Source organism: Panthera tigris, chromosome C2 (assembly GCF_018350195.1).
Source record: "Panthera tigris isolate Pti1 chromosome C2, P.tigris_Pti1_mat1.1, whole genome shotgun sequence".
NCBI lineage: Eukaryota > Metazoa > Chordata > Mammalia > Carnivora > Felidae > Panthera > Panthera tigris.
In genome coordinates this window covers 54,982,926-55,007,757 of record NC_056668.1, presented here as the reverse complement: position 1 = coordinate 55,007,757, position 24,832 = coordinate 54,982,926, and the positions used below count along the sequence as shown (strand labels likewise).

Below are 24,832 nucleotides of genomic sequence, written 5' to 3'. Positions count from 1 at the left end.
ATACATAGTACAAAATGGATTTAAACCCAGGTCTGTCAGATTCCAAAGCCTATGGTCCCTAATGTCTTTGCTACACTGACTTTTACTGCCATGATCTGTTAGATTTGATATTTAATATTCTCAAATACATTAAAGAAATTATTTCTATAGGAACAGGTGAAGAAGACCCAGAAGAGCACAAATGTCATCATACCTAGTATAGTGCAAAAACTATCCATGTCACAATGCTAAAAGTTGAAAGACAAGATTTACCCATTTATTAAAACCCTTACCTCTTCTGGGCACATCGAAGCAAACCACGTCCAAAATAAACTAAAGACATAAAGTTTTCACAAATTTCATTTTCTTGGATCACCATCTTCATCACTAGAAATTTATTCTCTGCTTCTGTATAATCCTGTAGTAACATAAAACTAGGTTTGGCTGATGTAAAAAGCATTTTTTTTTTCTATTACAAGAATTATTTTCCAAACTGGAGAAATTAGGGCAGCTTTAATATTGATCCAGTCATGCAGTCATTTATTCACATCTCTAATCCTAGCATCTCTGTATGTGATCATATAGATAATATACTCAGTGATTAAAATACCTATTCACAAAAGAACTTAAGATCTTCCCTAGCCTACATTTCAAAATGAACATTTAGAGAATTTCTTTTTTTTTAATATATGAAATTTATTGTCAAATTGGTTTCCATACAACACCCAGTGCTCATCCCAAAAGATGCCCTCTTCAATGCCCATCACCTACCCTTCCCTCCCTCCCACTCCCCCCCATCAACCCTCAGTTTGTTCTCAGTTTTTAAGAGTTAGAGAATTTCTAAAATCAACATTTTGTTAAAATCAAGTCATCGTATGTGAAAACACTTACAATGGGCAATAATACATACTACATACCTCTTTCTTTCCTCTTTCAGTGAGTGCTACTCCATACAAAAATAATAATGTCAGATAATAACCAATATTAATCTGATGTGCCTAAAAAGAAAAAAATTAATTGGCTCTTTAGACGAAAATAGTTTTTAGTATAGTAAGTTTAATTAAATATCCTAGGCTACTCAGTAGTTATTAAAAAGAGTAAAAATTATCATATTATCGATCATCTAATAAGAGAAATGGTAAATACATTAGATGTATTTGATAATTCAACCCTGAAGAAGAAAGAGGATAATTGATAATCTCAAAATAAAACACTAGAGTGTGATTAAAGAAAATAAAAGCCATCAGGATTTATTGTCTCCTTCCCCCTCCTGCCCCCACATGCTACAAATGGCTAAGGATCTCCATACAGATGTAGCAGTGAGTACAACTACATTCTGAGTCCCTGAAGTCCTTCAAAACAGGAGGGTGGTCTTAGAGACTCCGGACACAATACCCACTGTACCAACGCCAACTTCCTGGTTTTGATAATATATACTGTTATGTAACATCTAACTATTGGGGAAAACTGAATGAAAGGTATTCAAAAACCTTTCTGCACTTCTGTATTGTACAGCTATATTTTTGCAACTTCTGTGCATCTAAAGTTACCTCAAATAAAAAGTTTAAACATTGTCCATGGAGAACAATATTGTACATTCTGTTCGTAAGCTCTCTATTGACTTAAGATCATAACCCTGTCTTTTGTCACATTAGCTTTTTACAAGACTGTCCCATAAACAAGATCTTTTGCAGGTACATAGGGATGATAAGCATCTGCAGGACAGAAGTCTTTTTCTTTACTGATCTAACTGTATTCTCTTACTTAGCATACTTCTCATGGCCAACAGTACACATTTATGAGGTAATTGGCTAGTGTTAGAAGTTTGGCTTCAAATTAATCTCAGGGCAAATAGACGTGCATGTTTGCGCTCAATGGACCAAGTGAGTTTGTGTTCACATACCGGTTTCCATCTTAAAATTTCCATTTCTGCAGAGGAGGTAAAATGCAGTTCAGAGAATGGACTCTAAAGCCAAGACTACATGGATTTGTATCCTGACTCTACTACTTACTACCTGCTGAATTAAGCAAGTTGTTTAACCTCTTTGCTTCAGTTTCTAATCTATAAAATGGGAATAATGGTGGAGGGATGGTGGTTATGAAGAGCAAATGAGCTAATCCTTACAAAAAGTGCTTAGAACAGTGTCTGTCATATAGCAAACACTAAATAAGTGTAAGCTATTATTTTATAACTTTAAAAAAATTGGTTTCACAAATAAATACAACAGAGCCTTTGGCTCACACAAGTCTAAAAAGAACATTTTGAGAACAGGATAAGATGTGGAATTGTGGTAATGCTATAATCATAAATAAAAGGTAAAGAACTCAGGAATTTACAGATGTAAGTGGTAGGTTTCTGACCTACATGACTCTGCCCTTCCCTTCCTACCATCCCCCCCACTATTAGCAGGGATTATTCTAAGTACTGGAACGCAATGGATATAGAGATATTATTGGCAACTGTCCCCTGCCCTCACCCCACTGCCACCTCCTACCAAATTGTTCCACCTATCCTTGGTGGCCTTGGTGGCCTTGAGGAACAGTGAGAGCTATAGGATACAGCAGTAGGCTGCTCTGATCATGACGATTCCAATTCTGCTCAACAATGCTACCAGGAGAGGGATCTCTTCCATTTCTTAACGTAAGACTCATCATTGAAATAATGCCTAAGTACAGTAGGCTAAGCAATCAGCATCTGTTAATGCTCATTTATTTCACTTCCTGGCAACCTGGTCAGTGGGAGAAACAGCACATCTTCAGCATCCCAGAAGTTCTTGCTGAATACTTGTTAATACATACTCCCTTTTGTTGGCTCTTTTGACTCCATGTACAATTCCTTTAGGGTGGTATATATCACCACTTAGAACCCCCATCCCGAGAGTCCTAAATAAAGATGATTTCTCCACATCTTTATAATATGGGATTTGGTGTCTTTGGGTACCTTGGTTGGTACCTGGATGGTCCTTTCTTGACAGTAACTCTAATCCATCTTCTACATGTGTACAAAATTTAGTTTACTGATCCAAATTATTCAAGCAACTGACTTTTCCTTTTACTGTCTTATACTATCAGTTCTGATTTTTTTTTTAAGGTTTATTCATTTTTCAGAGACAGAGAGAGAGAGTGTGAGCAGGGCATGGGCAGAGAGGGAGACACAGAATCTGAAACAGGCTCCAGGCTCTGAGCTGTCAGCACAGAGCCTGACGCAGGGCCTGAACTCACAGACGGCGAGATCATGACCTGCACTAAAGTCGGACACTTAACAGAGTGAGCCACCCAGGCGCCCCATATTGGTTCTGATTTTTGATGCCAGGTTTATTCTTCCTCAGATTTTCTATTTATTTCTAACATACAAATATATCTTGTTAATTTTATCTCTCATGAGTACTCAATAACAGATGACAGAAGTTCCAATTTTTACAAATATAGTTATCAGAAGAGGAGCTGATTAATAACTAGGAGGAAAGCAAGTAGTAGTTTCTCAAGTTTATAACTATTTCAATTGGGAAAGTCCAATTTTACTATTTATTGAAGTTTCTCTTTATTGAAGATAAACAATTTTATAGTAAGGAAGGGACTAGATTAGGCTTATTATGGACATGCAGTCATCAAAAAGTACAAGACACAGGAAGGAAATAAATTTATGCATACTTTTTCTCTAGAGGTAAAAGGAAAATACAAACTGGTCTACACCTTAAAACAAGCATGCATTGGCTACCCTCTCATTGAGAAATGTTGTCCAAACCCATTATTTCAAACTTTCAAAAGAAAACACTTACAGTATAATTAGTAGCCTGAACATTCCTAAGTGCTGCTTCCAGTTGTGTTATCAAGAAACGTAAAGTTAAAACAGGAACAATTTCCTCCCCATTCTGACTGTTAGCTGCAACTTCTCTCTGTGGAAAATAATTTGGTCCAAAATTTAAGTTAAAGCAAATATCTACACTTATTTTTATTATACAAATAATACATGCTTGTTGTAGAAAATCTGGAGAGGATTTAAAGAAAAAATCCACACCAGCGAGATACAATTGTTTTCTTGTTTATTTTTCAGTCTGACAAATGTTCTCTGTAACTATTTCCTCAAAACACTTAAAAAGCATTCCTAAGCCTACTGAGGGGTTGGCCACAACCACTTCTATTAGTAATCCCAGTTTATTCTCATACCTTCTATCCTCTAAGCATAGCTAAAATCTTCCTTCCAGCCCTGACCCTGCAGGAAGCAGGAATGCTTGGCATTAATACCAACATGAGGGCAAGGCATCTTAAGCTATGATCTGATTGGAACCAAGCTAATATACGACTTATATCACAGTTTGTTACTGCCATGGATGAAATGAAAAGGAGGACTGTGTGTTATCTTTGCATCCATTTCCCAAGCCTTGTACCTACAAGTGCTTGGCTTAAATTCCATTATCTGTTTAATGATATATTATCTGTGTGGAAAGTTTAACCTACACTTTCTTAACTTGGTTTCTAGTATACGATACTGCTCCGTTTTTCTCCTAGATAACTAGAGACTTTATTTCCGTCTCTCTAGCACTCAATTTAATGAACGTCTTCCCCATCATCACATACATTCCCTAAAGTAACCCACTGTCATGTTTTTAAGTAGTGTCTACGTACTGACAGTTTGCAAGCTTATATTTCCAGCTCAGAACCATCCCCTTAATTCCAGACTCATATATCCAACCAGTCACTCAACAGTAGCTCTTGAATTTGAGTAGGCATATAAAACCTAACACTGAAGTTCCACCTCCTTTAGAACTAAAAAAGCTGGACAAAATGTAAAAGCCATTTTTTGAAAGCAACAGAAAGCTATGAAGGCATTGAAAATCTCTGGAGCCAACATTCAGACATGAGACTGACTTTTGGAGCCACTTTTCTCCTTAAGGCAATTGACATTTTCAGTTGTGGCTAAGATGTTAGGCGTAGCTTTTAGCCAACTTACAAAGCTGGGGGAAAAAACAGAGTGTATGACCTATCAAGGATGAGGGACCCTGGTAAACACCTCATCCTTTGGTGCAGACCCTGAAGAAATATACCCTTAAAGTAAGAGTGTCTGTTTTGGTTCCAGTTTGAATGCAAGTAGTTTATTTGGGAGGTTCAGAGAACAATGGTGGAGAATAGAGATGTGATTCAGGGAAGGAAAAACAAGCTTTAAATTAATGGGTAAGTTATTAAGTTAGTTACCCACAGTGGGCAGCTGGGGTTAATAGAACAGAGAGACTCTGTAAACCAGTTAAAAATACAAGCTGCAGTATTATTCAACTCAAGGGGAGAGAAAACTGGAATATTTGCAGAACTCCCAAGGCTTATTGAGTGGTGATGGGGTGACATGAGAATATTAATTCCTTGGGATTTCTGAACTGCCATGAGTACAGCCTTCTGTAGTTTCAGGGAAAAAAAAAAAAGCCTTGAGGCATAGACACATGGAAAACTGGAGATTGTCCAGAGCATACTGAAATAAGAGTCCAAGGGGCCAGGAGTTATGTGCAGGACACTCACAGTATCTACTACAAAAGGGAAAACATAAATAGACCCTTCTTCACAGAACAGAAGCTTGGAAACATCTCAATCCCTAGTTGAATGAAGTGATCTGCCAGAAAAGCACAAAGAAGCATTACTAAGGGAAGATTTTGTCCAGTTCTTCTAGTACTTCTCAAAGCAAGGTTGCTCTAAATCAACTCTAGCAGCCACTGCAGGTAGCAGAATTCTCTATCATCCTTTAGATGACTGTGGAATTAATTTTGATGTTTTCATGTTCATTCATGATTTAAGTTATTTTTGCCTTTTTCTTAAGATTTTTAGCAGGGGGCTATCAATTTTACTGATCTTTAAAAAAAACAAGTTTTGGCTTTATTGACTTTCTTTTTTATTCTATTTCAATAAACTTAGATATCTTTATTACTTCCTTCTTTTGACTTTGTTTTTAATTTACCGTTCTTCCATTAATCTCCTGAATTTTATGTTTAGATGACTGATATTCAACCTTGCTTCATTGTCTAATACATGTATTTCAAATTATAAATATTCCTTGAAACACATATTTTACTTATAACACAAGTTTTGATATACATTTTTTATTCAGTTCAAAAATTTACCTAATTTCCATTGTGATTTCTGACCCATGGGTTACTCTTAAGAACAATGATTTTTTAGTTAATCTTTCTGTATTGATTTATAAGTGAATTGTACAGTAGTTTGAGAATATGCTCTATATATTGTGATTCTTTGATGAGACTTGCTTTGTGACTAACACATGGTCAATTTTTGTAAATGCACTTAAAAAGTATGTATATTCTGCCACTGTTGGGTATCGTGTTTCATGTTTTGTGTGTGTGTGTGTGTGTGCGTCAATTAGATCAACTTTGCTATCATTCTACCTATTTTGTGTCCATGTTCTATCAGTTATTAAGAGAGTCATGTTAAAATCTACTGGGATTATTAATTTGTCCAGTTTCCATTCAATATTATCAATTTACTCACCTTCTCATATGTAACAGTTCTGTATGTATTTGAGTCTACTCTGGAATTTCTCTTCTATTTTCTAGACTTGCCAACTGAATCAGGAGCAAGTAATACAATCTTATACTTATGAGAGCTTCACATTAAGTTTCAATATCTAAGTGGGCAAATTCCCAGCCTGTCTCCCCTACACTTTTCTAATTTTCTTGGCTATTTTTCCTTTTATTTCCCATCTGAACTTTAGAATTAGCTTTCAGTAATAACAAAACCAAAAACAACATACTTGGTCATTTTTATTGGAATTATGTGAGATACAGACAGCTTTATCACATTGTGTCTTCTTACATGTATTGCTTTTCATTTGGTCTTTTTTTCTTACCTTTATTAGAATTTTATAAATCTCTATTTAGTTTTAATATAAAGTATTGATTTCTAAACTTAATGTGAAAAAAATCAACGTGTAGATACTTGCTAAAATGCAGATTCCCAGACCTACCCCCAGAGATTTTGATTCTTTAGGACTTTAGTATGGGGTTCAGATAGTCTCATGTAGGTGGTATAGGAAAAATTTTGAGAAATACCAGTTTATATCTTATATATTTCTTGAGTGTTTTCCTAGGTATTTTCCCTTTTTTATTGCTATTATAAATAAGTACTCTTTCATCTATATCTTCTAATTGGCTGTTGTTTGCATATAGAAAAGCTACTGATTGTTGTTTCTGGGTGATTTCCAACAGATAAGAGGAAAATAGTGGCATAATTCCATCAGTTTCAAACCAGAATTCATACTGGAAAATTATCTCAGTTAAGGTTATAATTGTATGTAGTCTTTGGATATTTGTAGAGCTTGTTTGAATTGTTAATCATAACAGTATTGATTTGTTTCATGGAAATAATTAATAATGTATTCTTCCACAGAAAAGGCAACCATGGAATTGCCCCAATTAAAAGCTACAAAGAAATGAGTAGAACATTTTCTTTAACTTTGAAAAACTCCATTCATTTAGGAACTGATATCCATCTTATGCTGAAAGTTTCACAAATTATCTAAAAAAACTATTTCCAAAATGAAAATCTACAGTATATTCTCTATAGTATTTATTTTATTCATAAATAAAAAAGTTTAGGACATTATTTTTCTTCATCTTACATTCTTGAAAAAGTTGTTAACGTTCTACAAATTAGGAAAACTGAAAGCAATTCCCTGTCCCAGGGTGGCATGTTATGGGTTACTGGTAGAATAAAAATAAACACTAGACCTCACAGTCAATGGCTTACTGGCTACTAACCCATATTCCCACCATTATTCTTGAAAGGCTAGCACCAACTAACTTATTTCATTAATAAAAGTCTGTAAGTCAAGGCCCTTCGCAAAAAGTAAGATGAAGATTTCAAGACTTAGCTACACTATTGTGAGAAAGAAAGGAGGGAGGAAAAGAGTCACTGTGAAGTAATAAGAAATACATACATGATTTCTGCTCCTAGTTCCTGATAATTTCTGGTCTTTGACTCTGGGTCCTGACACAGAGCTCCTAAAGCCCTGGGAATTTCCTAGGTGATAGGCGTATCTTTTGTTCTAATGAGATGACACTCAGCAGGCTCCTGGATAGGGCTGGTCACCAGAAACACCAAGCCATGATTAGAAGCTTGAAGCTTTTAGCCCTATCCCCCATTCCCAGAGGGAGAGGGGCTGGGCACTGAATTAGTAATTATCAATGATGATATGATATGATAAAGCCTCCATAAAAAATCCTGGAAGTATACAGTTCAAAGAACTTCCAGCTTGGCGAACACATCCACGTGCCAGGGGAGCAGTGGCACATCCCAACTCCACAGAGGTAGATGCTCCTCTACTTGGAACCCTTCCAGACCTTGCCGTATATATCTCTTCATTTGGCTCATCTAAATCCTTTATCATAGCCTTTATTATATAATAAATTGATAAACATTAAGTGTTTGCTAGCTATACTAGCAAATTGTGGGACCCAAAAGGGGTCATGGGAGCCCCAATCTATAGCCAGTTGGTCAGAAGTATTAGAGACAACCTAGGACTTGTGACTGGTGTCTGAATTGGGGCAGATTTGTGGGACTGGGACTGAGCCCTTAACTTGTGGGATCTGATACTAACTCTAGGTAGATAGTGTTAGAATTGAATTGACTTGTAGGATGACTAGTTAGTATAGGAGAATTGGTGTGTGAATAAATCCACACATCTAGTGTCAAAAGTGCTGTGAGGGTAGTAGCAGTGTGAGAGTAAAGGAAAATAGTATGTTTTCCCTGGAGAGTCCTATACAAAGAGTTGCACTTCTGTCTCAAAGAACAAATTATAACCTTACCTGCATGATTTGGAAGGAAAAATTTTCTTGTAAGAACTTCTTAATGTGAGGGACCACACCTTTTGGTAGAGTATTAATTGCATTCAATAACTTCTTCATCTCTACTAGTAGGTTAACAGAGACAAGATCGGTAGGTGTGTCCTTTTCCTGTTTATCCTAGAAGACATTATTAATTAAAACTTTCCACAATTATACATGTTCATATTACTCTAATATTAAGACCAAATATTTTTAAAAAGTGCCTTTACATACTATATGTAGATCACTGTGACAGACCTATAGAAAATCCAAGTTAGAATAAGACATTCTCTCTGCTTTCAAGGAACTTAAAACATAACAGGAAATCTAAGACCAAAACTAAGGAAGCTTTAATATATTCATTTAATACATTAATTTAATACATTCATCATAAATTCATTTGAAAGTTATAAATGAAAGTAGATATTTTAAGATGTGAAACTTATACCATTTTTTATAGAGTAGTGAATTAGAAAACATCATACTTATAAACAAAGTAGTAAAATAGAATGACTCTTAATTCGGTCAGAACTGAGTAAGTCATAATAATCTTGGGTCTACAGGAACTCATTCTTACAAACTTAATGAAGCCATAATTAATGGTTAATCAATAGCTATACAGTCAAGTCCTGCTGGATTATTTATTAACATTAGTTGTGAGGAATGAGCGGGCGATAGAAAGGGAGATGTGCCTGGATGATGGCCTTCCTTCAAATCTTAACATGATACCTCAGTTCCTATACACTGTTTAAACTTATGGAATATGAATATGTTGTTGCTGACCTCTGATAATCAGAACTGACAGTTTCTTACTAAGGAGCCATGCAAAACCTGAGTCACTGAAATGCCCTGGTGGGGGTGATTCCTTGACCATCAGGTCTCCAACAGACTAGAATTACCCAGGAAAGTGACTAGGAATCAGTAAAGTCCACAATAGAGTCCCATCTGCCTACTCTCCCCTTCTGGATTTGAGTCTTAAATTAGGATTCCTCCATTCCCATCAATACCCAACAAATAATCTTACATTTTATAATATTTCATTGTATGAAAATTATATCCAAAAATGAAGGAAAATGTTAACAGTTTGCTACATCTCAGTGAAGGGTATATAAGTATCCTTTGTATTATTCTTGCAACTTTTCTGTAGGTTTGATATTTTTCAAAAAGTTCAAAAAAACAAAAACAAAACTTCCACAATAGGTAGACCCTTAAAAAGAATAACCACTGTTAGTACTGCACACATTTCAAACTAAAGGTCAATTCTGCAGTCAAAAAACACCACAAACTCATACTAATTACCAAATTGATAAGCAAGATTATGGCATGAATAAAAATTTTTAATAGAGCATACTAAGCTTCACGCTTATTAAGTATTTTTATCTATAAATATGATTTCAGTTAGTTGTTATTAATTATATAAATTCCATCTTTTAAGTCAGATATCAAAATATTTGATGCTCAAATCATTTTTGTAAAATTAATTTAGCCTCTAAACCAAATTCAGGTCAAAGTTTCTACTGCATTTGATTTCTGTATTTCCAGTTCTGTAGTTAGAAAAATATATTCTGGATCTAATCTCCCTGGTTCAAGTATATTTCCCTATGTACATCTGCATATATTGTATTTTGTATTTGTATTGTATTTTTCTGCAACAGCTTTAGTAGCGATAACCTCATGCAGGTGAATATGATTATTTTATGTTTATATTTTCTCTTCCTATATTACTTGATAATCTTATAAGCTTTGTTAACAGTGCACATCAATAATCATATATAACTATGTATATGGTTAAAATTGCACTAAAAGGAACCAAATAGCTCTTCATCCAACCTTAGTTAAATATAAGCACATGTGATATTTATGTATGTGTGTGGATGTGTGCTTTCATATATATATGTGTGTGTATACATATATATGTCTTTTTTAAGCTACGACAAAATTTTTTGTCATTGCCAATATAAGCCTTATATTAACGTACACTTCAGTTATTCTCTTTCATTTTGAACTGGAAGTTCTAACAGTAAAGATAAAAACAGGAAAGAGAATTTCAAAACAACTCTGAAATGCCTTACTAAATAAAATTCTGTGTGTGTGTTTTCTCTTCATGTGTATAGTTTTTATTTTGTTTGGATTTTGCTTTTAAAAGACAAATAAGAGATTCTTAAAATTGATTGTTGGGATGTTCTGGGAAAGTCAATTCAATCACCTACTAATTTTAACTTCTAGTGAGAATTGGTGCTTCTAATAACTTTGAGACACACATATCAATTATCAGAGAGCTTTCATTATGACCATACTTTTACTTGTAAAGGAAAGAAAGTAGACTCACCCCCAAATTTTAACAAATATTTTAACTGACTAGATTTAGAATTATGTTGTCATACCTAATTAATCATTACTAATCAACAATGAAAATTAAATCTTCTCTTACCAGTTGATCAGTTGATTTTTCTACCTTATTCTTGATGTCCTCCTTAATCTGCCCCTCCACAGGAGGATCCCTACTTTAAATGAAAAATAAAGGTGTATTCAGAGGGTCTCCTTACAAAGAACACAATTAAACTGCAGTAGTAAAGAATCTAACAAGTGAATTTGTCTGAAAGTTCAAAAGTATAAACAATGTATAGCAAAGACTGATAACTCAAGCTAAAGAAAAAAATTATGCTGTCCCTTACTAAATGGTGATAAACAGAACTGAAGGCTGATGTAAAAAGCTTTACTTGAATAGACACACAATAGACCAAAATAATGGGGAAATTTAAACTTTATAGCACTGCTTCAGTATAAAGAAAAAAGGATCTTAAGAAGCCTCATGTTGTGTGTGTGTGTATATGTGCATGCATTTATTAAGATAATAAAGGTTTGGAAAGGATCTATCTTATGTAGATCCTTTTATATTTTGTTTCAAGTTCCTGGTATTATAGTCATCCAGTTTTTCAAAATAATTTTTTAAAATTGAGGGAAAATATCGTATTTAAAAACCAACTATTTTTGTAAAAATGAATAACTTGACAAGTTTTGCTTCTGGCATTGGTTTAAAATGCAAACATATATGGTGTTACATACAGAACTGAAAAAATTTATTGCTTTTGCCTACATACAGAATCATGATATTAGGCCCATAAGAATTCTATACACTAGCAGAGATAAAACTGAGGTGAGAAACATATCAATTCATTTACTCAGCATTATACTTTATAAAAATTATCCCATTTTACTTCACATTTATGTATTCATCTCATAGACAATCATTTATCATCTTCCGCTATGCCAACAGATTTTGTCAGGGGAAACTGGGACAGATAAACAGTACAGTATTATCCACATAGTGACAGTTTCAACAAAAGATGATTTATACACACAAACAATACTTCACAAGATGGTTCTCAGTGCTCTTTAAAATGTCATTGCAAAGAAAAACCTCTTAACTATCTTTTTATCCACTTCTAAGCCCCACTCCAAAAAGGAACATAAGGAATTTTCTTGTGTTGTCAAGGAATAAGAAATAGTGCACCAGTATTCTGAAGCCTCTCAATTTTTGTAGAAGAGTACATAAAGTTCTCAAATGCATACCCTACTTGCTAACTCCATTTCATGGAGTTCAAGCCAACAGTTCTCAGTCTCAGATGCTTATTAAAATCACCTGTGAAGCTTTTGAACAACCTACTTCAGAGCTTCTTAATCCAAAGAGTAGGATGTGGGCTGCTATATTCACCAGTTTTCCTAACAAATTTGGTATGTAAGCTTAACTAATCCTCACTCCCTCCCCAATATTAAAATGGCTCTATTAAAGGTTACTAATGAAATCCTGCTTGTTATGTCAACAGATTTGTCTTAGTTCTTCATTCTACCTAGCCTTTCTGCATTATTTAACATTGCCCATCATACCCTCCAACCTCCTGTGGAAACTTCTGCATTCTTTGTGGCTGCTGGTTCTCCTCCTAGCTCTCTACTCCTCAGTTTGTACCACTGACTACCCCTCTTCCTCTCATTCATCTTATTCGTTTATTATTAATACTTAATACAGAACAATATACATTAACAGAATCAAACCATGCTCCTGATATATTAGAAAAGGAAGGTACATCAACAGTCACTATGGCAGTCACTTTAAGATGGGTAAATTGATGTCCAGAGAGGTTATATACCTAGAAAGTAGCAAAGCTGGAACTAGAGTTTAGCCAGAGTATAGTACTTAAGAGAAATTTCCTGAAATTAGATTTCCCCCCATCTACATCCCCCACTAATCAAAGTTGCTAAACTGTCTTGAAGCATAAAGGTGTCTCATCTATACTAGCTTCCCAAGGTTACATGGAAAGGACAAATGTTGTGTCTTCAATTGCAACAAACATGGTTGGTTTTTGTCAACCTATCCCTTACCTCATAAAAAACTGTTCTGGTAGAGAATCCATGCTGCAGAATGTGTTTTGCAAAAGTCTTATTCAAATGTTTACAGACTTTTACTACTGATGTTTAAAGCTGCAAGAAAAGTAATATTTTTAATGGTCAAGTAGAAGGATTACATTCTTTTCCCCCACTATAAAAATATATATGATCATTAAAGAAATAGTTGTAATAGTTGAAATAGTTGTAAAAGAAAATGAAAATTACATAGTTTGACCATCCAAAGATAAGTCACTACCTACATTTTAATATTTTACTTTTTCCAGCATACGTATATTTTACCAACTTGTAATCATACTGGATAAATGATGTTCTACATTATGGTTTTCACCACTGAGCACTATATCAAAAGCATCTTTCATGTGATATTATACTCCTAGTATGTATTCTCAATGGTTACATAAGAATTGGCTGACTGGGGTTTCCTAGACCATTAATTTATAGATGGACATTTAGATTGTTTCCTATTTTACCTTTATGATTATTCTAAGAAATTCTCATAAGTAGAATTTCTCAGTCAAAAGACAAATATTTTAAGCCTCTTGGTGCATACTGCTAAATGGCTTCCCCAGAAGTTTATGCTAATTTATTTTCCACAGAGTACATGAGTTTCTGTTTAATGCAATCTTCATTAACACTAATTGTTTTGTTTTCCTTATTCTAAAGGTAACATTTAGCCACCTTCCCCCAAAATCATGATTCTATGTCTTCATAAAATAGGAGAGGTGAGATGTACACTCTCTGGTTCAAATATCAATGAATGTTGTGGATGTTACCTGAAAGAAAAAAAAAACTGCCGCCACACAAATGAAAATAAAAAGAATATCCATTTGTACATCTATTTATATAACTCTCTATTCAATTATTCCAAGAGTAACTCTTCTAAAATTAGTCACATTTACACCCTGATATTTATAGCAGCACTACCTACAATAGCCAAATTATGGAAGCAGCCTAAGTGTCCATTGATAGATGAATGGATAAAGAAGAGGTGGTATTTGTATACAAGGGAATATTATTCATCCATAAAAGAGAATGAAATCCTACCATCTGCAATGACATGGATGGAGCTAGAGAGTATTATGCCAAGAGAAAGGCAAATACCACATGACTTCACTCAAATGTGGAATTTAAGAAATAGATGAGCAAAGGAAAAAAAGAGAGACAAACCAAGAAACAGACTCTTAATTACAGAGAACTGATGGTTACCAGAGGGGAGGTAGGTGGGGTTACGTAGGTGATGAGGATTAAGGAGTGCACGTGTTGTGATGAGCACCAGGTGATGTATGGAATTGCTGAATCACTATACTGTACACCTGAAATTAATAGAACACTATATATTAACTAGAACTAAAATAAAACAAAACAAACCCCACTAATAGCATGTATAATACACAGCCGTAAGTTAGATCAGCAGAACTTTTGAAGGCCCATTATTAAAATGCAGTTCAGCATAGGTAATTCCCAAATAAAGAAAACATGTTCCACAAGATCATTTGCAAGTCACCTATTCATTCAGATTGTATTTACTCAAAGAAACACTATTTTACATGATACTGACTCTCCCTTAAAAGCCAGAAAAAGCCAACCAAACATGTAGAAAAGAAGTAACGGCTGGACCTGAACCTTCATAAGCCTTGAGGCCTGAGTATCCTGTCATTAGTGAGCTGAATAGGGAAGGGGGCAATTTGGTGCCTGACTAAAAGAAGTCCTGGGAGATCATCTGCAAAACTAATATTCCTAATTATGATACTGCCTGTAGATATTTTCTATATTTGACTCACACCAGCTCTAAGTTACAAAGGTAAGGGTAATTCTCTCAACAATCCAATGGATACTTTCTAATCAAAACACAAATGCAAACATTTACACACACACACACACCCCCATCTAATTTCTTCGTTTACTAACAAGTGTTGGCAAGGATGTGGACGCAAGGAACCCTCATACACTGTTGGTGGGAGTGTAAATTGGTGTAGCCATTGTGGAAAACAGTATGCAGGTTCTTCAAAAAATTAAAATTAGAAATACCATATGACCCAATAATTCTAAGTATTTACTCAAAGAAATTAAAAACATTAATTTGAAAAGATCTTTGCACCCCTGCAGCATTATTTACAATAGCCAAGAAATGGAATCAATCCAAGTGTCCACCAATAGATGAATGGATACAGATGTGATATATATACATAAACACATACACTGAAATATTATTCAATATTTGAAAAGGACGAGATCTTGCTGTTTGTGACAACATGGGTGGATCTAGAGGGTATTAGCTAAATGAAATAAGTCATTATTTCATTCAAACAAATGAATAAACAAAAAACAGAATCAGACCTATAAATACAGACAACTGATGGTTGCCAGAGGGAAGGGGATAAGACACACGGGCAAAACGCATGAAGAGGAGTAGGAGATACAGGCTTTCAGTTATGGAATAAGTCACAGGAATAAAAGGCACAGCATAGAAATATAGTGAATAATACTATAATAACATATCATGACAGATGGCAGCTACACTTGTGATGAGCATAGCATAACCTATAGACATAATGAATCATTATGTTATACACCTGAAACTAACATAACATTAAATGCAAACTATACTTTAAAAAAAAAGGTTAAAAAATAAATTTCCTCATTTAAAAGACAGTTTTCTAACACCTCTTAGTTTCTTGCCCATCCCTAACAAAAATGTCTTACTGTCAGTATATCTCACCTATGCAGAATCCAGTTCTCCTAGATATTTTATAGTTTTATTTTTAAAAACTCAATAAGCAAATATGTCAATTTAAATTTGCATTCTTCGTTCAATACCAATGAAAGATCTAACCTAACACTAATGATGAAGAGGTTTTTATTCTCTCACACTAGATCAGATCTGTTTCATCTCTTCAATAAAGCTGTATAAAAAAGGACGTGGCTTTGGGAATTCTAGGACTGTGATCAACCTGCTTTTCTTTTATAGCTTCTATAACCTCCCTGCTTATTTTAATAAAAAGTTAGGCATTATCTCACAGATTATACAAAAGCACACCTTTTCTAGACAAAGCAGTCCCCCTCATTTCCAGAATTTAAAAGCCCAGACACAGATACCTCCCCCTCTGATAAGCTCTCCTTCAGGCAGTTGTTTGCACAGATCACAAGGCTGAAAAGGGAAGAAAGTCCTCTGGCAACAAGGTAGAGAAGATGGAAAGCCTCTGCTAAGCTATTCAGTGCTCAGCTTGAAAAAGAAAAGGATATAGTATTAATTAATAAATCAGAAGGTATTTGGAGCCTGAATTAAGAATTAAGAAAAGCTAATGGCTTTTTTAGTCTGCTTAGAAATACAACCTGAGATGAATCTCTGTGGTGAAAGGTTTTCCAGGAGAATATCATCAACCCCATCATTTCCCCAGGAGCTAAGCAGATCATGTGTGGCAAACCCTACTGCAATAGCAGCAGCCGCGGTGACGGTGGCACTTTACAGCCTCTGCTGGGAAGGAAGGCGTAAGTGCCTAGCAACAGAAAGGAAGTAGCCAGCCCGAAACATTAACACACTGCTTCTAAAATAATCCAGAGGTTCTTACCATTCTAGAAGAGGCTGAAGGAAACCTTCAAAATCAGGGTTAACATGGGATAAAGGATGAATCTGGTTTCCCCTGGTGTGTTCATCTCAACAGGCTTTCCCTGTCAGCAGGAAACTAAAAATTTACCTCCCTTCCTGGAACTGAGGGATTGCTTGTCCACAGGAACCTATTCAGGTGCTAGCTAATTGATCAGAGGGCAAGTTAAAGGTCAGTGTCAATTTCTAGCACACCTTTATCCACCAAGCAAAATGATCTTATCCACAGGCTGTTTTACTGGTAAAAAACAAAGTCCTGCCATCTTTATCCTTATCCAACAGTAAAATGCCTTTCTTACTGCTCCCTCTGAGCTCCCAGCTCCCTCTTTCCCTCTTATCTACTGAAATTGTATCAAACTTTTTTTAATCGCAAAAGTATTCCACCTCCCCCTACTTTTAAAGGTGGCTTATTCACAACAAAGCAGGCACAGTTATGTTTCTAATTGTTTAATCATTCATTCAAATGTTTACCTTACAGCACTTGTCACCCCAACATTATAAAAGCACACTGTTTTTTAAATCTACTCGAGTGCTCATCGTAAGTCATCTGACCAAGTTAGAGGCTCTAACTAGCCAAAAAGTTCACATTTCAGTGTGTGGGTAGATAGATGTCCCATGGATTTACTACTCTTGTCAGTTCTGGCCCTTACAGATCACACAATGCCAGATGGAAAAAGGGAGTTATCGTGTGCAAAAACATTAAAATTCAACTCATTTTTCTCAATGCTATTAGTTTGAAAACAAAATAATATATTTTTCAAGAGAGAAATTCAGTTGTGAGAACTTCTCTTGTGCCCACTAAATCTGGGTTCCTCTATCTTGACACTATGGACATTTTAGGCTAGATGAAGCTTTGTTATGGAAGATACACTCTGCATTTTAAGGATGTTTTGGAGCACCGCTAACTTCTACCTCATAGGTGCCAAAAGCAACTCTCTCCCACCTCTCAGGTCCATTGTGAAAACCAAAAGTGTTTCCAAGCACTGCCAAATGTCCCCTGGGGGACAAAATGCCCCAGTTGAGAACCACCTAAATGATTTAAAATGAAAAGAGCCTGGGTGGCTCGGTTGGTTAAGCGTCTGACTATTGATTTCGGCTCAGGTCATGATCCAACGGTTTGCGAGATAGAGCCCTGCGTCTGGCTCTGTGCTGACAGTGTGGAGCCTGCTTGGGATTCCTGGTCTCCCTTTCTCTCTGCCCCTCTCCCACTCTCTCTCTCAAAAATAAACAAACATTAAAAAAAAAATACAAAGGTTAATTAAGTAAACACATAACAGATTGTTCTGAGGAAGAACACTAAGACTATCCTGGTATTATGTAATATTTACAATCATTTGTCTACAAGAAAGAAAAATGACATAAAGTACCTCATTTAGATTTCATATCAATGTCAAAAGTTGAGAGATTGCATAGCATTGGTAGTTAAGAGCACAAAAATATTGGAATACTCCTGCAAGGGTATACAGAACTGCTTTGATACACATTAGCTATGCAACCTTGCTTGAAACTAATTAACATCTGTGCTTCAGTTTCCTCATCCGGAAAATAAAGATGGTACCCACTTTAGGTTCCTCAAAAAATTAATAGAACTACCCTATGACCCAGCAATTACACTACTAGACATTTATCCAAGGGATATAGGCATGCTGTTTCGAAGGGACACGTGCACCCCAACGTTTACAGCAGCACTATCAACAATAGCCAAAGTATGGAAAGAGCCCAAATGTCCATCGATGGATGAATGGACAAAGATGTGGTGTATATGCACAATGGAGTATTACTCGGCAATCAAAAAGAATGAAATCTTGCCATTTTCAACTACATGGATGGAACTAGAGGGTATTATGCTAAGCGAAATTAGTCAGAGAAAGACAAGTATCATATGACTTCACTCATGAGGACTTTAAGACACAAGACAGATGAACATAAAGGAAGTGAAGCAAAAATAATACGAAAACAGGGAAGGGGACAAAACATAAGAGACTCTTAAATATGGAGAACAGAGGGTTACTGGAGGGGTGGTGGGAGGGAGGATGGGCTAAATGGGTAAGGAGCATCAAGGAATTTACTCCTGAAATCATTGTTGCACTATATGCCAACTTGGATGTAAATTTAAAAATAAATAAAAAACAAAACAAAAAAGATGGTACTTGCTTCACAGGGTCATCAAGATTAAATGTTTAAAATATGTAATAGAACAAGACCTAGCACAAGTAATTACTATGTAAGTGTTACTATCATCCCTTCATTATCATCAACAAATTTTGTTTAAATTTGTAGCAAAATCAGTTTTTTCTTCCAATTCTCTACCTTGATGGAGAATTGCTACCATATGGAAAGGAAAGGTAATAATGAGCTTGAGAGCTGGGACAAAAAACACATTTTTCAAATATATCCCACATGGCACAAATGCAGCTTAGTTTGCACATTTGGCATCTTGGGTTTTTCACATCAGCACATATGACACATGTCATATTCCTTAAACAGTATGATATACCATTGTATAAATGTATCATTTCACCAGACAACTATTGATAAACACTTCCTCTCTGGTCTTCCCTTTTTTTCTTTTGCTATTACTAACAATGCTGCAATAAACAACCTGAACATGCAACTTGGTAAAATCTTGATAGCTATTTTAAAAAGCTGGATTTACAGTACACCTGGGTGGCTCAGTAGGCTGAGTGTTCAACTATTAATTTCGGCTCAAGTCATGATCCCAGGTCATGAGATAAAGCCCTATGTCTGGCTCTGCACTAAGTGGAGGCTGCCTGAGATTCTCTCTCCTCTCTCTCTGTCTCTCTCTCTCTCTCTGCCCCTCTCCCCCACTCACACTCGCTCGTTCTCTCAAAACAAGAACAAAAAAGTTGGTTTATGACATCAGCACTGAATTACAGAAGTATTTCAGAAGTTCAGGGGTCTGTTAGCAAAGCAGATCTCTGACACTGCTTGTTAACACTTCTGCTAGATTTTCCCAAAAGAATTCCAAAAAATTCCTTAGAGATGTGAGATGTTTTGCTCCATATGAGTAGTAATTACTTCAAGGCTTAAAACATTACGAAGAGGATGCTTTCTAGGAATAAGGCAAGACATTAGTAATGGAAGTTTCCTTATAACCAAAATTTTAAATATTATTGATCTGATTATGTTTACTATGCAAGCAGCAACAGCCATTCTTGGTGGCTTTTAAAGTAGAGGCTCTATGACTCTAGCACTCTGAAAGTCTTTATTACTCAAGTGTGAGCTCCAGGTAGACAAGAATGGCTAGGACCATCAGGTTAGACTCACACAGGTTATACCATTATTTTGTTACTGTTGTAAGAGTGAACAAAATATATTGATTATATGGTTTTCTAATTTTCCATTAATTTCTTCCATTTTTTTATCTGACTTCCTGGCAAGGCCACAAAATGAACATACCTAGCTAGACACAAGTAGCCAAAACATTATTTTACCCCAAAGAAAAAATAGTTTGTTTAAGGCAAACTCCAGGACTCATGGATAATGGTTGGAAAATCGTTGCAAAAGTTATCATAAACTGAAGAGCATTCTTGCCCTAAAAGATCAGGGAATTCACTGTCATACCTCAGCTCTTGTCATCTTGAAAAAAATCATTATTAGCACTGTCTGGCAGCTTATATCAGAAAGGAAGAACCCTGCAATGTACACCCAGCACCCTTCCTTATAAATCTGCCAAAACAGGAAATATCCTTGTCACAACCAGCATCTTGTCAGGAGTAGGTTTGTTTTTTGTTTGTTTGGAGAAGGTTTTTAATTTTCCTCAGACCCTCAGACCTATCCAGTTACTTCAAGACTTAGCAAACCTAAAGAACATATATTAATTTGTTTTTAATATTTGGAATGTACCTATAATGAACCTATAATGAATACGCACAGGTTAGGATCTACCTGGGGAAAAAAATCCAGATATTAAAATACCCATCAGTTTCCTTTTATTTACAGGTAACACTGCGAAAATCACTGTTCAGAAACACAGCTAGAAACCCTTGGAAGGAGCATGTTACCACTAAGCAAATTTTCCAAAGCAGAATATTTTCAGCAATGTTATCATTACTGTTATTAGACAATGATGAGAAAAAGGAAACAAGACAGAATGTTGACACATGACACATGTAGAGATGATAATCAAGCAGGAAGTAGAGTATATAATATGCACTTGACTCTCTCACCACCAATGACAAGGCCTACAATACCCAAATCCAGACTGATCCACCAATGTAAGAAGACTCATTCTCTCAGAAAGACATATATTTGTAAGAAGAGTTTAGCTGAGAAGGTAGGTCAAGGTTTTGGTTATGAAGAATTTTCTCTCATAAAATTAATTGGGTGTAATTAACTGTGGTTTCATCAAAAATAAGATTAATTTTCATCAGCTCCTATGTGTCTGGCTCTGGGCTGAGTACCTATGTACAGTGAATACACATCTGATCCTCACACAACTGTGAAATAAACATTACTGTAATTCATTTTAAAAAGTAAGCAACTGAGGGATTTAGAGTTCATATTGCTAACAAATTAATAAAAGCAGAAATTCAGGCCCAAGTGTCACTAACTGCAAATTCCATATTCTTTCCACTAGGTCCCATTAAGTGCAATATTTAACTATTTAAGCGTGGTGTTCAATTTTGAGCTAAACCGAGTAATATGCATAAAGACAAACACTCAGAAACAAAACTATTTATGTGACCTTACTGACTAGTAATGATACTGTAAAGATAATCATGACATCTGATAATTTCATAATATACTATTCTCATTAGTTTTTGCTAAGAAAATCCATTTGTTCAAGAAAACAATTCAGAAAAATGCCAGTACTACACGTGCTACTAAAATGAACAATAATTAATATGTGTTTAAATGCTCTGTTAAGGTTAACAATTTTGGAGAAGTCTCCAAATTTTTTTTGATCACCATGTATCTAAAGCAGTAAGTCTGAGAATACACTGACAATACATGAATAGCAATTCATTTATGAATTATATACAGATATTACTATAATATAAAATAAAAAAGAATGATATCAAAATAAGTAAAAATTTCTAATTGTTCCCACACCCTGATAGCTTCACATATCCCAAGGTGTGCATATTCCACTTTGGATGCCACTATCTTAGAAAATAGTTCCAAATTTAATTCAAGAAACAGAACATAATAATATCTTTCATGAACATAGTAATATCTACTTTCTGAAAGACTGGAAATTTAAAAATGAGATATGCAAAGGACTTGGCTCTGTATAAAGTAGGTCTTCAATAAATACTATAGTTAAAAATGATTATTGTACCTTAATTTAAAATAAAATTATGTCACTTACCTTTATCTGCAAAATTGGGATTCAGAAACAATGGATAATATTTATGTTTTAAAAAAAGGCAACCTTCTGATACTGAGATATGAAATTAGATGTGAAATTGGGGTAAAAAACATTTACCCAAATTACCCAAACCATGTACTTAAACTAAAGTTGAATTCTGTGAAATGTGCAGGGAAAAAAAACAAAACAAAACAAAACAAAACAGGAATTGTTTGAAAAGTGAAAAAGTTAATTTTATGGTTTGGCAAATCATTTAGAGGTAAGTTGAATTTTAACACTTGACTGGGAAAAGAAACAGGAAGAATAATTGAAAAGAGAGCAATTTTGGCTTAACAGGTTTTTTGCCTTTGTGTTGAGGGTAACATTTCTCAAAAATCAAAGTTGACATTAATTCTACAGACTTAGTTTTCTGGCTCTGCATAAAGGGCAAAATCAATTTAATATTAATATTTGAATATTTGAATATTTAATATTGTTTTAACTACAGTAGAGACAAGGTATCCAAATGAGTCCATGCCTAGACCTCTGCCAATTTTCTACCACTAGATTTCTTTGCCTTGAATCTTTGGAACCCGGGCCAATAGAACTTTTGTTCTACCTGCTATTTATGCATACTTAATAATCTCCTAATTTACATCTGGCCTCACATCTCCACTGAATAGAAGCCCCACAAAGTCAGGAATTTTTTTTTAATCCCTCTGCTATATATCTGCAGAGGCTACAACAGCACCTGGTACACTTCAAGCACTCAATATTGATTTAAAGAACGAAGCCACCTTTCCTCTGAATACCGCAAGTCCTCAGAAGGCAGAAGACGGAGTTTGTGTGTAAATTAAGACTGCCTTCTCTGCCAACCTGAGCCCTTCTTTACAGGTCAAGAGTAGCCATATACTACTGTAAAACTATCCCTGCAGATAACCATGGAATCAAGACAGGGCCTCTGTCTTCTGGCAACTACTCAGTGTTCTTTGTTGTTTCCTCTAAATATTTAAGTACCCTGTGGTTTAGTTTTTCTATCCATACTCACCTTTTATCATTTAGGTTCAAGGCTTTAAATTTTTACCTTTAGCCTTGACCTCTCCCTTAACTACAAATAATATATTCGACAGCCCATTCAGCATCTCCTGGACGTCTAGTAGATATCGAAACATAACTGAAACTGAGCTCTACATACTGCCTTCTCCCCACAAAATGGCTGAAGCAGAGCCACTCAGCCAAGCCAGGTCTAGATCAGACTAACTGCAGTCAACTCAAAGACTGGTGAGCAAGAAATAAATGCTCATGATTTAAAACCACTGAGTTTTAAGGTGATTTGCTATGCAGAAAATACTGAACAATATGCCACACTGTCTAAAATTCCAACACTCCATCTTGACTGATACTTCCTTTCCCTCTTCCCTTTATTTTCCTCCATAGCACTTACTACATTCGTATATTTTATTTATAGTTCTTATTTGTTGTCTATGTCTCCCGTTAAAATAAAAGCTCCACCTGGATAGAAATTTTTTATCTATCTGATTCACTGCCATAACCCCAGTACCTGGAAATGTACTTACCACTCAAGCACTCATTAAATGTATGGTGGGTGAATGAACAATTAGCTCTGTGTTCACACTGTTGGTATAATTCTCATACTACAACATTCAGTATTCTATAACCTCTGCACTTCTGTTACAAATTTATATCTTTATTCAGTCTGATTTATCTAACAGGACTTAAGCTCTGGTCATGAGACGTTAAAAATTTTCAGGAGGGCCTAGGTGGCTCAGTTAAGCATCCAACTCTTGATCTCAGCTGAGGTCATGATCTTACAGTCGTGAAATCAAGCCCTCCATAAGGCTCTATGCTGGGCATGGATCCTGCTTAAGAATCTCTCTCTCCCTCTCTACTACTCCCCTGCTTGTGCATGCTCTCTCTCGCTCTCACAAAAATAAACGTTTTTAAAAATTCCACTTTATGGGGTGCCTGGATGGTTCAGTCAGTTGAGTGTTCCAACTCTTGGTTTCGGCTCCAGTCACGATCCCAGGGTCATGGGATCTGTGCTGAGCATGGAGCCTGCTTGAGATCCTCTATCTCTCCCTCCCTCTGCCCCTCTTCCCAGCTAGCACTCTCTCTCTAAAAAAATCTATTTTACTCTTAATTAAAGGTATGCTAAGTTTTTCTAAAAGAAATAAAGGAGCTAGACAGCCCTAATACTGAGTTCTAAGATCCTAAGCAATTTTTTTTAACTCCCTTTAATATGTTTCTGGAACTATAAATTAGGGAAAATGTCTGTGCAAATACAAAGGATGTCAATAAAAAAATCTATGGAGAAAAGGGATTTTAAGCCAAACCTTGAAGATATTAATATTTTGCCCTAAAAAATGTGTTCCTATAGTACTCTCCATTTCTCTTAACACTTACTCTGATTTGTGTAACAGAATCTAAGCTCTTTGAGAATGAAGGAATATTCATATTTAAAAATCTTTTTACCTGTGTTGGTTAAACTAATTTAACTGGATTTTTTTCTTTTTTTAAGTAAAATACAGGAGCACCTAGGTGGCTCAGTGGGTTAAGTGTCTGACTCTTGATTTTAGCTCAGATTATGATCTCATGGTTGTGAGATCCAAGCCCCACATCAGGCTCCTCACTGAGTGTGGAGCCTGCCTGGGATTCTAGATACCTCTCCCTCTATCTTTCTCTGTC

The 24,832-nt window shown here is 35.4% G+C and overlaps 1 protein-coding gene across 11 annotated transcripts in view; it reads right to left on the bottom strand.

The window, feature by feature from the left end:
- Positions 1 to 24,832, bottom strand: part of DZIP3 (DAZ interacting zinc finger protein 3) — a 131,552-nt gene that overhangs the window by 102,293 nt on the left and 4,427 nt on the right. For 9 of the 11 annotated variants that reach the window (XR_006222173.1, XM_042999049.1, XM_042999047.1 and 6 more), the window contains 6 exons: positions 13,182 to 13,280; positions 11,233 to 11,305; positions 8,784 to 8,939; positions 3,759 to 3,875; positions 897 to 977; positions 273 to 397 (listed from right to left, as the gene is read on the bottom strand). Coding sequence is in view for 10 of the 11 variants with exons in the window: in XM_042999049.1 (XP_042854983.1) it covers positions 273 to 397; positions 897 to 977; positions 3,759 to 3,875; positions 8,784 to 8,939; positions 11,233 to 11,305; positions 13,182 to 13,213 (584 nt within the window). In the remaining variant the exon portion in view is untranslated. Of the gene's footprint in view, positions 1 to 272; positions 398 to 896; positions 978 to 3,758; positions 3,876 to 8,783; positions 8,940 to 11,232; positions 11,306 to 13,181; positions 13,281 to 16,777; positions 17,226 to 24,832 lie in introns of those variants that run through there. The other 2 variants (XM_042999048.1, XM_042999051.1) reach the window with 2 other exon arrangements.